Source organism: Astatotilapia calliptera, chromosome 7 (genome assembly GCF_964374335.1).
Source record: "Astatotilapia calliptera chromosome 7, fAstCal68.1, whole genome shotgun sequence".
In the NCBI taxonomy this organism is placed as follows: Eukaryota; Metazoa; Chordata; class Actinopteri; order Cichliformes; family Cichlidae; genus Astatotilapia; species Astatotilapia calliptera.
Genome location: NC_137428.1, coordinates 42958675 through 42972616, shown reverse-complemented (window position 1 = coordinate 42972616; position 13942 = coordinate 42958675). Strand labels below are relative to the sequence as shown.

At 38.7% G+C, this 13942-nt stretch overlaps 1 protein-coding gene across 1 annotated transcript in view; it reads left to right on the top strand.

Moving 5' to 3' along the window:
• Positions 1-313: 313 nt before the first annotated feature.
• Positions 314-13942, top strand: part of zc3h18 (zinc finger CCCH-type containing 18) — a 59775-nt gene continuing 46146 nt past the window's right edge. The window contains exons 1-3 of the mRNA XM_026174863.2: positions 314-779; positions 1392-2347; positions 7366-7450. Of these exons, the coding sequence (XP_026030648.2) occupies positions 1433-2347; positions 7366-7450 (1000 nt within the window). The 5' untranslated portion in view covers positions 314-779; positions 1392-1432. The remainder of the gene's footprint in view (positions 780-1391; positions 2348-7365; positions 7451-13942) is intronic.

Sequence of the window (13942 nt, the reverse complement as noted above, 5' to 3'; positions counted from 1 at the left end):
GACGAGTTAACTCAAATAGTTAATTCAAAAAGAATTAGTGGTAAAACATTGTATCCATATTACAGTTATTGTCAACAGAGATGAGAGTTCACCAAGTGAATTGAAGAGAAAACATTAATCAAAAATAATACTTACATGGAACGACGTAACTGCTCCCCAAAAATGTCTTCCATTATTTCTAAGTAACTGGTTAAAAATCATGTATGTCTAACAACATTGTTAAAATATTACAGATATTCTCCTGTCAACGTTGGACCATACTGATCTCAGATCTGCCCTGATTAGCTTTCAGCGCGGTTCCAACCACACGGTTGTCGTATTTTGATGACGTTGAGGTAATGGCCGCTCTCGCTGTGCCGTGCAGGGTGTTTTATTTTCATCGCTACAGCGGCTAAAAATAAAACCGTCTAATATTTATTGCAGACTGTAAAAAGTTATATCCGCGAGAGAGTGCAGCTGAAAAGGTAGAGGCGTGGTCTTTATAGAGCTTCGTGTCGGCAAGGTGATTAAAAATGTGTTGTTAGCTCCTAGCACAGTGTACTTGCTCTTTTAGCTTAGCTTCAGGGGAGGCTACATTGTTAACCGTAAGACGGCCAAGTGTACTGGTGCGAACGCTTCGTACTAAACCGGTAGTGTCCACTTATTTGTACGGTTAAGCCAAGCGTTTATAATCGCTGAAGAAAACTATCCATAGGTTGGGGACACTTTACTCGTTATTAGCTTTGTCTTCGCACCGCCAAGTTATGGGCCTTGTTGCGAACTAGCGCGACCCAGCCATTGTAAGTGTTACCAGTGACATTATGCTACAGGGAAACCTGTAGTCTTTATAAACTTGAGCATGTTATCTAATTATGTATACACATGTAGTTGTACCATGGAGCTATATGGAGACTTATATACACCTAAAACTAAATGGTGGTTGTTAGTTAGCTTGTTATAGCTAACGTTTACTTTGCTGGTGAATTAGCAGCGCCGGAAACTAATTTCATATAAAACATATACTGCTGTGATCAACATATAGCTACGTCTTAATCTCAGGAACGGTGTTATCAAAGTTAATAGAAATCGGTTCTTTTCCGTTCTTTGTGTCAGCTATCACCAAATGAACAAAAACAAGTATTTAACGTTATGGTGTATGACAGTTATATGTTACTATAAAAGTTAACTGTACCATTTTTCTTTCAGTGGGTAGCGGAATTAACATATTTTTGTGGTGCATCATTTTAAATTTAATTTGTGATTATAGACATTTTATTGGTTAATTGTGACTGTTTTTAATTGACTGTTTTTAAATCGATTAACAAAAGGCACGTAGCATTACATTAAACAGTATTTAATTGCTATCAGATTACTGGTGACATACAGTTGTCTTTTCTTTCTTTTTTTGGCAGATTGCTTTTTTTGTTTTTGTTTTGCACCAGAGTGGATTCACATGGATACTCCTGAAAGCCCTACCCAGTCCCCTCAGTCTCCTGAGGAGGAGGAGAAGGGTCTTTCTGACAGTGAGTTGCTGGAGTCTCCTAATGAAGAGGAGGACAGGGTCATTTCAGACAGCGAGATCCTCAATGAAGAAGGGGACATAGAAATGCTGGAAAGCCATGGAAAACATGTGGAATTAGAGGAAGAGGAGGATGAGGTGGTGCCTGACTTTGTGTCGGAGCCAGAGGATGAGGAACCTTTTGGAGAAATGGGAGAGTTGGGACAGGATGATGAGAGCATTGTGCTTATGGAGGGGAATGAAGACAGTCCTCAGGTGGCGGAGGAGAGGGAAAGAAAGGAGGATGAGGAGAGAGTTGTTAGCACTCCATTATCCCCAGACTCTGAGCCAGAACATGTCAAGAGCCTTAGTGCTGGAAAAGATGGAGAAGACTGGAAGGAAGGATATGATGACTACATAAAAGCTGCCTCTGCAGAATGTGAGGTAGCTGAAGTGGATGATCAAGAGGAGGATTACAAAAACAAAGATGAAGAGGATGGAAGAATAAGAGATGAAGAGACAAGGAGAGCTGCTGCGCTAAGGGAAGTGAAGGATGACTCTGTGTCAGTTTCCCGGGAACTGGACGAACATGAGCTTGATTATGATGAGGAGGTCCCAGAGGAGCCTGGCATCCCTACACACGAGGAGGACGATGAGGAAGACACAAAAGTAGAGGGAGATGAAGATGAGGAGGAAAGCGAGGACAAAAGCAGTAAAAAGGAGAAAAAATCAATCCTTCCACCATCTCCTAAACACAGCGAATCCAGGAGGACAGATGGGTCGAAAGGGCCGGAGAGGATACGCCAGGAATCCTTCAGAGACAAGAAGAAGGATGAGGATGATGGAGAAATTGATGAAGGAGAGATTGATGTAAGTTATTGTAGTTCTATTGGTAGTAGTGCTGCCTGATTTGCTGAGTGCAGGTAAATTGTAAAAATCCCTTGTGTTTGAAAATAAGCCTTTAGTCAGGAAGCACTGCTACTGTGTTTTTGTTTTATTGATAAACCTTTAGAACAAATAGCCTTAAACATAAAGAGTGGTGTTAAATCTGAAGAGAAAAAAAAATCCAAGTGGACTGGACCTAATTTGGCTGGATGCTCTTTATGCTACTGCTGAGTGTGTTGAGTGTGTGTTACACTCTCATAATAGGGAAATAAGAATATGAAGCCTTGTAGGCTTAACATTTTCAGAACTCAAAGGTTTCTTCTTTCTTTTTGTGTTTGAAGTCCATATTCTTCTCACGAGTCACGTTTTAGCATGCGAGTAAACGGTCTGTGTGAAGAGCAAAAGAGGGAAAACCAAAAAACGTCCAAATAGAGTTAGTATTTGATTAATAGTTGACTTATACATTCTTGTAAAACCTGAATAGAGCTGTGGATGAGAAAGCACACAATACAAGTCCCTTTGCAATATAATACATATACTGATATTCGGCCCACCACTGATGCGTTAATGCAATTCTGTTTTGTTTTTTATTTATTTTTTTAAATCAAGTAGTTCTGGAAAGTTTTGCCGCTGTACACTATCACATTAGATTTTTAATCAAATCAAAATGTGGTTGAAGTACAGATTTTCAATTTTAATTCAAGGGGTTTTACACAAGTATTTCATTGGGATTGGGTGATATAGCCTCATAATTACATCACAATATTTCAAGAATGTTTGTGATAACAATATTTACGATGCTAAGCAGAAATAATATTGTTATTGATACAATTTCTAAATTTAGTAGTGTTAGTATTTAGTAAGTATAAAATAACAGCTTAACAACTTGAACTGTACAAAACAAAAGCATCTTGGGCCTTTAAAACCTCTGCACAGATACGGTCAAATAACTAAAACTAGAAATATGTTTTCAGTTTTGAATGTTTTATAGACTAGTGTGAAAAAGTATTTTTCCCCCTTTCTGACTCTCTTCCTGATTTCTATGTTTGTCACACTTAAACGTTTCAGATCATCAAACAAATGTAAATGTTACACACTGATAACACAAGTAAACACAAAATTAAATTTCTAAATGAAGGTGCGTGGGGGGGGGGGGTGAATAAGTTTTGCCAGGAAATATCTCTATGATCCCCAATGATTTTGGGAAGATACTGCTAATTCTGCTCTTGGAGGACAGTGTTTGGCCATGTGTTTATGACCTCAAGATGAAGCACAATTGTCTTTTGCATCAATACAATGATCTAAAACACACCAGCAAGTTCACCTTTGAATGGCTTAAGAGAAACAAAATGAAGACTATGGAACAGGCAATCAATGTCCTGAATTGAATCTTATTGAAATTCCTGTGGCATGACCTTTAAAAAGGTGGTTCCTGTTAAAAAATCCTCCAATTTGGCTGAATTACAACAATTCTGCAAAGATGAGTGGGTCAAAATTCCTCCACAGCCCTCCAAGATACTTATTCCCAATTATTGCAATGGATTTAGCAGCAATCACTTTTTCACACAGGGCCATGTAGGTTTGGAATTTTTCCCCCTTAATAATAAAAACCTTCATGTAGAAACCGAATTTCATGTTTACTTTTGTTATCTTTAGCTAATGTTTACATTTTTTGATAATCTGAACATTTAAGTGTGACTGACATATACAACAATAGGAAATCAGCAAGTGGGCAAAACACTTTTACACACCACAGTATAGGCAGCCATAACAACTTCTGGACAACCCATTTGCTCCACCATAGTCCTATGTGTATTTGTAGCCTGCTTCTGCCTTAAGTGGTGAAAAAGGTTTTGCTTTCAACTTAAGTGTTTTGGTTTAGTTCTTTTTTTGCGGGGGTTTTGGGTTCTTGTTCTCTGACATGCCTAGGCATGTCTTGTTGTGCGCACTACAGAATGTAAACACAAGGGTTTTAAGGGTGTGAATTCTTAATTCGGTCATTTTAGAATTAGGTCATAGTAACTGGTAGGGCTGCTCAATTAATCGAATTTTAATCACGATTACGATCTGGGCTTTCAACGATCATTAAAAATGACTGAGCCGATTATTAGCCCCTCCCTCGTACTTTACTCTCGCGCTGCTCCGTGTGGCAAATCGAGCGCACCTCTCTGCATTTCGAACACGTGTCACAACAATTAAGAGCAGCGGTCTCCAACCTTTTTTGCGCCACGGACCGGTTTATGCCCGACAATATTTTCATGGACCGGCCTTTAAGGTGTCGTGGATACATACAACAAAATAAAACTAGTACCGGTACCGAAAAAAAAGAAGATTTATTCATAACACACGTGAAAAGACCCAGGAAAACCAAGTAAACGATAAAAACGATAACAAAATAACACTGAAAACCGATAAAAACCCTGAAAACTATACATTTCACACCTGAGCCTCAACTCTCGCGGCCCGGTACCAAACGACTCACGGACCGGTACCGGTCCGAGGCCCGGCTGTTGGGGACCGCTGATTAAGAGGACCCGAGGGAAGCTCGGAAAGCTAAGCAGAAGTTATCTGGAGAGGAGAGTGACTGCCGCTGGTTGAAAAGAGAGGTAAAAAAAAACTTCAGTGGTGTGGAAACATTATGGGTCCGCAGAGTCAGACGTGGATCAAGTAGACATAGTGTGTAAACTTTGCTACGGTGTCGTAGCTGCACCACAGAGCAACACTGCAAAGTTTACTAAACATAGATGTTTACATTTTTCATTTATTTTTTATATTGCAAACATTTGCACTGTTATCAGTATTTGCACACTATTTTATATTATTTTTTGACAATCTTTAAAGTCATTATTCAATACATTGTTATTGTTAAATAAATATTGTCAAATAATCGAGATCTCAATTTCAGTGAAAATAATCGTGATTATCATTTTGCCATAATCGAGCAGCCCTAGTAACTGGTACCAGGTACTACTAGGGCTACCAGTTACCAGTTTTTTGCTATTTACTCAGCTGGGGTTCCAAGCGATCTGAGCAAGTACTAAAATGTGACGTCATTAGATTGCATGCCACCTATTGGTTGGTCAGTAGCATCACTCAATGAGTCATGAGAGCTTCTCATTCACGAAAGTCAAAACCACTATTTTTGAAACCCGGCAACAAGGGAAATGGCTAAACAAAAACAACGTCATGTTCCCCGAGTCTGACAAAAAAACAAAAACAAAACACAGACCAAGCACCAAGTATATTGTTTTCTCAGCGTCCATCTTTGTTGTAGCATTCGTGTCGCATGTTAATTACGTCACAGGATGCTTGGCACTGTTGCTATGATGACGAGCATGCACAAAAGATAGTACTGAAATATAATGGAAAACCAGTTGAGTCGTTATGAGTTGATACTCATCGGTACTCATCGATCAGTAGGTACTGATGGAAAATTGGCTTTGATGTTTCAAAAAAACAAGTTCTAACATTGTTTGGAGTGAGCCCTAGTACTGTCTCCAAATTGAAGGCAGCGTTTCATATAATGGGGATTGTCAGACATGTTGCCCAATGAGCATCCGAAGGACACATCATGAAGACATCAGGTGATTGCGCTCCTCGGCCTGTACACCTGACCTGACAAGAAAAGAAAAAAAAAATCAGTGTGTTGAAATGCAACTTGTCAGTGTACCTGATTCAGAACGTATTCTACAAACCCCAACGTTACAGCTAACAGGTGGATTTTCCTGTTTCATTTTAGCTAGCCAACAACGAGGAGGCACTTACTGCCTAAAAGACAGAGCGTAAAAGTGGACAGAATGTACTTGTGGGGGTTTTTTTAAACATAAAACTGATTGCTGCAGCAAAGAGAAGTGCAAAAGCGGCTACCATTAGACGGCTTTTTAGTCTTGGTGTCCTCTTTTTCCTGTCAACAGACTGGGCTAACAAGTCTGTTAGTACCAACCAGCCAAGTGATGTCATGTTCTGCCTCTAGTGGAGAGGCAGAATGGGCACTAAAAGTCTTTATCTTATAACTGCCTGGATCAGCAGAATGTCACACACTAGTGATTGTTAGGGCTGGGTATTTTCACTGATTTTTTTAACTGATTCAATTCTGATTCACAAGGCCCCGGTTCGATTCAATTCCGTTTTTGACTCAGTCAGAAATATTATAATTAGGATAATTTATCTTGGATATGTACTTTTGAAAGAACCCTCTAAACCTTGTAAATAAAATATATTTATTTCCAAATTAGGAAAACGGATCCTAAAGCAGTTACAGTCTTGGACTTATTATTTAATCCGTAAAGCCTCAGGGGTTTTTCTGAGGTTCCTGCTGGAAAATGACATGCCCAAAGTGAACGGACTATTTCTCTGCAATTACAAACTTGGTGTAAACCATCTAGGTATAAAAACAATGCTGACACTCGTGAGGCTTCATCAGAGGTGTAAGCATCACAGCAGATGCCTTTGTGTCAAAGTAACTGAGGCTAAAACCCAGAAAAATATAAAGGAGTTTTTACTGGCCTGATCTTTTATAGCACATAACCCTCTTGAAAATATGCTGCAAAATTCAGAGTTCGCAGTGACGAAACCTGCATTTTTGGATTCTGTGATGAGATGTTGGCTTTCAGCACCCGTGCCATCGAGTGAACAAGCCGTGTGTTTACATCTTTGTGTAGAATCTGTCTATCTGCTCTTTAATTTTTTCTATTTTATCTCTTTGGTGGTTGTTGAAATAGTTTTGTGAGCTTTTAGCTGAGATTCTGATATTTCTGGAAAAATACATTAATTTAAAAAAATGATTGCAGGATTTGATCGATATCGGATTATTCAAATTAAAATTGATTTGAATTAGGAAATCTTTTTTTTTTAACCCATCCCCAATGATTGTTCCTCATTAGACATTTAAAATAATTTCTACTTTGCACTTGAAATACAAATAGCACACACTTCACAACAATAGTCTGGATACAGTGATGTGTTGTGAAGTGTCATGATTTGGCTTGTGTATGTGTATGCAGGATGATGATCTGGAGGAGGGGGAGGTCAAAGATCCTTCAGACAGGAAGATCCGACCACGTCCCATCTGCAGGTTTTTCATTAAAGGTAGGTGGTGAACAGCAGATGAAGTGTCGTAGTAAAGTATTTACCTTCATCCTTTTTACTTTTTCACATGGGGCATATACAGTGTTATACAGTGGTCCCCTGCTATAACGCAGTTCACCTTTTGCTGGTTTGCGGATTTTTTTTGGGTGCAATTTTGCATGCTTTTTAAAAATATTTTTACAGCACATTGTGTTCTGCGTCCTGATTGGCTGTAGACCATTGTCAATCAATCTTGTTTACATAAATCTTCGATCGCTAGCAGTGTGACTCTGAAGTGCTGTACTGTGTATGTTAGTAAGTTTTCTCCCCAACAAACACAACAATGTCGACAAAACATTTTGCATCGTCAAAGGCAACCGCAGGCATCTTTGGTTTCATTCTATAATACTGGACTTATTTTTCTACGAAGGTTTGAACTTTGAGAGTGTTTAAACAAGAGAGAAAAGCGAGAAAATGTTCATGCCTGTCTGAGAAAACTGTATAAAGGGATATAGGGCAGGGATAGCTCAGTAGGTAAAGTGGTCACCCCATGATCGGAAGGTCGGCGGTTCGAATCCACCTAACGGCTACCCTGAGGTACCCCTGAGCAAGGTACCGTCCCTACACACTGCTCCCCGGGCGCCTGCTTAGTGGGCTGCCCACTGCTTCACTGAGTGAATGGGTCAAATGCAGAGAAAAACAAGTAATTTCCCCATGGGGATCAATAAAGTATCCATTATTATTATTATTATTATTATTATTATTATTATTAAAGTGTGTAGTGAGGGGTTTGATAGCCTTAAAACATCTATAATAATTGTAAAAAATAAAGTTGGCTACTTCACAGATTTCACCTATCGCGGCTTATTTTTAGAATGTAAGTCCCACGATAAACGAGGGACCACTGTATTTGATAGCTTTTTTTTCCTCTAATAAATAATGTTTTAATAATTAAATTTTTTCTATTTACTTGGATTGTATTTATTTGGAATAATTTTCTAATATCAAAATTTGTTTGATCGGAAACATTTCTGTGTGAAGAATATGCAAAGAAAAAAAAATCTAAGAAATTTCAAAAGGGCAAATATTTTTTCAAGGCACTGTATATAGCCACTGTGACTCAAAGCACGTTGAGGCTAACGCTAGGCTAAATTGGCTTCTTTCAAAATGTTAGAGAGCCCACCCACCACTTTAATCAGACTCTATGACTGAGTACTTTAGTAGCAGTGGAAAGGAAAAACTCTGTTTTAACAAGAAGAAACCACTGAAAAACCAGGCTCAGGGAGGTGCAGCCATTTGCCGCGATAGGTTGGGGGTGACGGGAGGAAGATGAGACTAAAGACATGCTGTGGAAAAAAGTGAAAATACAGAGTCTAAACACGTTATGTGAAAAGGGGTGAGAAAAGGAGAAAAGCTCAATGCATCATGGGAAGCCCCCAGCAGCAGCAGCATAACTAAAGGTGGATTCAGGGTCATCTGATCCAGCCCTACCTGTATGATTTGTGCAATACTCAGAGACATGGCCAAGGTAAGAAAGGCTGAAAGACGACCACCACTGAACAAGACACACAAGCTGAAACGTCAAGACTGGGCCAAGAAATATCTCAAGACTGGTTTTTCTAAGGTTTTATGGACTGATGAAATGAGAGTGAGTCTTGATGGGCCAGATGGATGGGCCCGTGGCTGGATTGGTAAAGGGCAGAGAGCTCCAGTCCGACTCAGACGCCAGCAAGGTGGAGGTGGAGTACTGGTTTGGGCTGGTATCATCAAAGATGAGCTTGTGGGGCCTTTTCGGGTTGAGGATGAAGTCAAGCTCAACTCCCAGTCCTACTGCCAGTTTCTGGAAGACACCTTCTTCAAGCAGTGGTACAGGAAGAAGTCTGCATCCTTCAAGAAAAACATGATTTTCATGCAGGACAATGCTCCATCACACGCGTCCAAGTACTCCACAGCGTGGCTGGCAAGAAAGGGTATAAAAGAAGAAAAACTAATGACATGGCCACCTTGTTCACCTGATCTGAACCCCATTGAGAACCTGTGGTCCATCATCAAATGTGAGATTTACAAGGAGGGAAAACAGTACACCTCTCTGAACAGTGTCTGGGAGGCTGTGGTTGCTGCTGCACGCAATGTTGATGGTGAACAGATCAAAACACTGACAGAATCCATGGATGGCAGGCTTTTGAGTGTCCTTGCAAAGAAAGGTGGCTATATTGGTCGCTGATTTGTTTTTGTTTTGTTTTTGAATGTCAGAAATTTATATTTGTGAATGTGGAGATGTTATATTGGTTTCACTGGTAAAAATAAATAATTGAAATGGGTATATATTTGTTTTTTGTTAAGTTGCCTAATAATTATGCACAGTAATAGTCACCTGCACACACAGATATCCCCCTAAAATAGCTAAAACTAAAAACAAACTAAAAACTACTTCCAAAAACATTCAGCTTTGATATTAATGAGTTTTTTGGGTTCATTGAGAACATGGTTGTTGTTCAATAATAACATTATTCCTCAAAAATACAACTTGCCTAATAATTCTGCACTCCCTGTAAGTATTTCTTTGTCACTCACCTTTTTCATTTGTGATGTGTTTATACACTGATCATTATCATAATCTCTGACTCTCTTCCATAGTGGTTTTTTTTTTTTTTTTTTTTTTTTTTAAATCTTCCTCCCATCAACCCCAGCCAGTTGCATTGTAGTTCTGTCTGATGTTTCTTCCTATTAAAAGGGAGTTTTTTTCTTTCCCACTGTTGCCAACTGCTCGCTCATAAGGGGCCATTTGTTGCGGTTTTCTCTATATTATTGTAAAGTCCTTTACCTTACGATATAATGAACCTTGAGTCAACTGTTTTTGTGATTTGACACTTTATAAATAGAATTGAACAGTAGCCCATACATACCCGTACCATAAGGCTGCGTCCACCGTGATAAGGTAATGTGGTATGGGCTCTTTCTCTTCTTCCTCATACTTTTCTTTTCCCATTAGAGATGTTCCTGGAGACTAATTTCTTAGTTGACTAAATGAGGAAAAATATTTGGACTAACTAGACTAAATAGTCTCTTGTTGTATACCTTGTTGGCATGTATTTTAAAAAAGTATTTTAATTAGAACCTAGCTTATCAGTGTGCTTTAATTGAACACAACTTACATAATGTCTGAACAGTTTTCTTCATCCATGTAATGATCAGTTATATCAAATGATAAAGCATTTATCATTGGTCCAAATCCAGGCCTCAAAGGCCAGTGTCCTCAAGGTTTTAGACATCACCCTGGATCAACACACCTCACTCAAATGATTATTACCATTACAATGATTCAGTCATTACCAGGCCTATGGAAAACGTCAAGACATGTTGAGGAGGTAATTTAGCCATTTAAATCAGCTTCGTTGGATCAAGGACACATCTAAAACCTGCAGGACACTGGCCCTCGAGGCCTGGAGTTGGACACCCCTGGTATAGATTATTCAACATTTGTCCTGATTTTTGGTGTACCGTATTTTTTGGACCATATGTGCACTGGATTATATAAGATAAGATAAGACTTTATTGATCCCACAACGGGGAAATTTTTGCGTCACCTCACCTCATATGGTGCACTGTCGATGAACGCGTCGGTTTTCATACATAAGGCGCACAGGATTATAAGGTGCATTAAGCGAAACAAAACAGTCAGATAATTCAAAATTTACTCAACTGATTCTTCTTGCTTCCTCCACTTCCTTACCATTCATTCATTAATGTTGAATTCTCTCGCAGCTGCTCTATTCTCATGTTGTTTCAGTATATTAATTACTAACTTCACATTGTGGATGGATTATCTCAGTTGTTCTCCTGACTGAAGTTTGGTACGTTTACAGCATCCTGCCATGCGATTGAATTTGTCCCTAACAATAAGGAAACCTGATGTTAACTTTTATGGAGTGGAAAAAAGTTAGTCTATGTGTTTATGTTATGCTAACATAGATGTGTGGCTATCCATCACATAGCAAATCATTATGTACTAGCTAGTCCATCTCCAGTAACCCTACAAACATCACTGCTGTTTAGTTTTCTGTCTTCGTTTATGTTGGAAGTGACAGCAGAGCTGTGCGTTTTAATTTTTTCAGAAATCTCTCAGTCAGAACATGCTATATCATGTTTAGGTGGAAACTAGTGCACTGACTTCCTGCTAACTTCTAACTCTGTTAAATTTAATAAATTCTGTTTTCATGGATGCCCGGATGTTAAACTTAATTGTTACACATAGTAAAGCAGCAACCCGATCATTTTATTAAAGATGAAAGAATTTAGACAGTTTTTAAGTCTCAGTGATGCCGCAGTGTTCGTTTGACTTTGGGACCTGAAGCGGACAGAGTTTTGGATCCAGATTACTCCGCGAGACTCCTGATCAATCAAGTGGTGCGGCTTCGTAGCTTACCAAAGTCGTAATAAAACATTTTCTTGACAGATTTTTGAGCGCCGTGTACCATATAAAATCTGTTTGAGGTCAGTAAGCACAACCAGAATTCATACATAAGGCGCACTGTCGATTTTTGAGAAAAGGAGAAAGGATTTTAAGTGCGCCTTATAGTGCGGAAAATACGGTACACGGATTCACTCAGTGACTGTTCCTATTTAATGACCTGTGAAAAACCTTCATATGTAGGTATTTGGGGTGCAACGATACACAAAATTCACGGTTCGGTTCGGTTCGATACTTTTTCAATACAAAAAAAAATGTTCATGCCTTTTTAATTTGTCATTTATTAAAATTATAAATATATATTTTAACTCAAAAGTACAGTTTTTAAATTCAATGTTGCTGAAACAACAAAGTAATAAAAATTAAATATCTGATCGAGAAATCACTCATCTTTGGAAAAGAGAGTTTACTACAGAGAAATGTCTCTTTCCAAAATAAAAGCAATACTATACGCTTCGTCTGGGCTATATTCTCAGCAGCATATTAAACATATCAGGTCCCCATAAGGAGAATCATGTGCTAACGACTGTCTAAATGACTCGGGTAAAGTTTGTAGCATGCATGCTTGTTGTTTTTGTCTGCTTCCACTTGTCTTTGCACTAGGGTGATGTCAGAGTAAATGTGCAGCCATATTCGTTGTGTTCCCACTAGTGCTGTCAGCGTTAATCTCGTTGAAATTACGTTAACGCCACAACACGGCAAATCTCCGTTAACGAGTTACCGCGGATCGCCCCGTGCGTGGGGCTGGACAGCCAACACGTTAGCGAGCAAACTGCGCTAACGCACTAGTTCCCATCAATGTAATTGAGCATTTTATCCATGACGCGCTTACCATCAGGGTCATACGTCACATGAAAACCAAAATAGTTCCAAACGCCACATCTGAATGAGGGTGGGGGAGGTTCAATTTGCCATGTTGCAACGAGCTTAACTTCTGTCTCGCTAGCTTGCCCTGCGCTCAGTGAATCTGCACTCGACTGCTCCGCCTAGGCTGCACTGTCGAGCGCAGATCCACTGAGCGCTCAACACAGACAGCATCGTCAGAAGGAAAGTTGATAAAATAAATAAAAAATTTTGTATTGTTCGATACACATGCGTACCGAACCGAAAGCACTGTATCGAACGGTTCAATATCGATACGACTAACGTTGCACCCCTAGTAGCTATGGTCAAGATGTACATTTTGTAATTCTTTCTCTGAGCAATGCCATATCCTATTTCTAAAAAATAATACTATACTACTACTATACTATACTATACTTTTTTTTTTTTTTTACTTAAGTAAAAGTGAAAAAGTTCAGTTAAATCTACTCAAAGTAAGAAAGTAAAATGGTTATTTGGAGGACATTTACACTAACTATTTTTCTGCTAAGCTATCTCTACTTTGTGCTATATTGATGTAACAATGAAATATTATTAGCTTCTCAAAAACTGCTATTTGCTATTGCCGACATTGTAAAGGGTGACTCTGCCGCAACTCATCATAATTTCTTTTGTGAGTTGAAAGAAATTTTCTTAGTGCTTACTGCTGCTCTGATGTTCATTGTTCTTTGTGGATTTATACAACTGAATTCATCATGTGAAAATATTTCATGAGCTTTCTTAAGATCACGTGTTTTTCCAGCACTAAACTAAAAAAAACCCATCTCTTTACCAGGGTGAGAAGTTATTTCACACACTTTCTCTCCATAAATACAGCAACTGTACCTTTTAGCTAGCAGATTTGCTGAAGCTGCGTGACCACAAACGCCATTGCAACCCACTTTGACCCCTGATTATAGCTCTATAAATTATGTATAAACTATATCTTTTTGAATCTTTCATGTCATCGTGTGTGATATATCCTGGATTTTTTCCCCCAAGCTTTATTTTCATTTTTAAATTGGAAAACAAATAACAACAAACAAACAAAGCAAAAAAAACAAACTGAAAACTCACAACTTGTATCTATGCCTTTCAAGGATAACCTCAGACATCCGAAAACCAAACACAGAAAATACAAGCAGCATAATAATAATAATAATAATAATAATAATAATAAC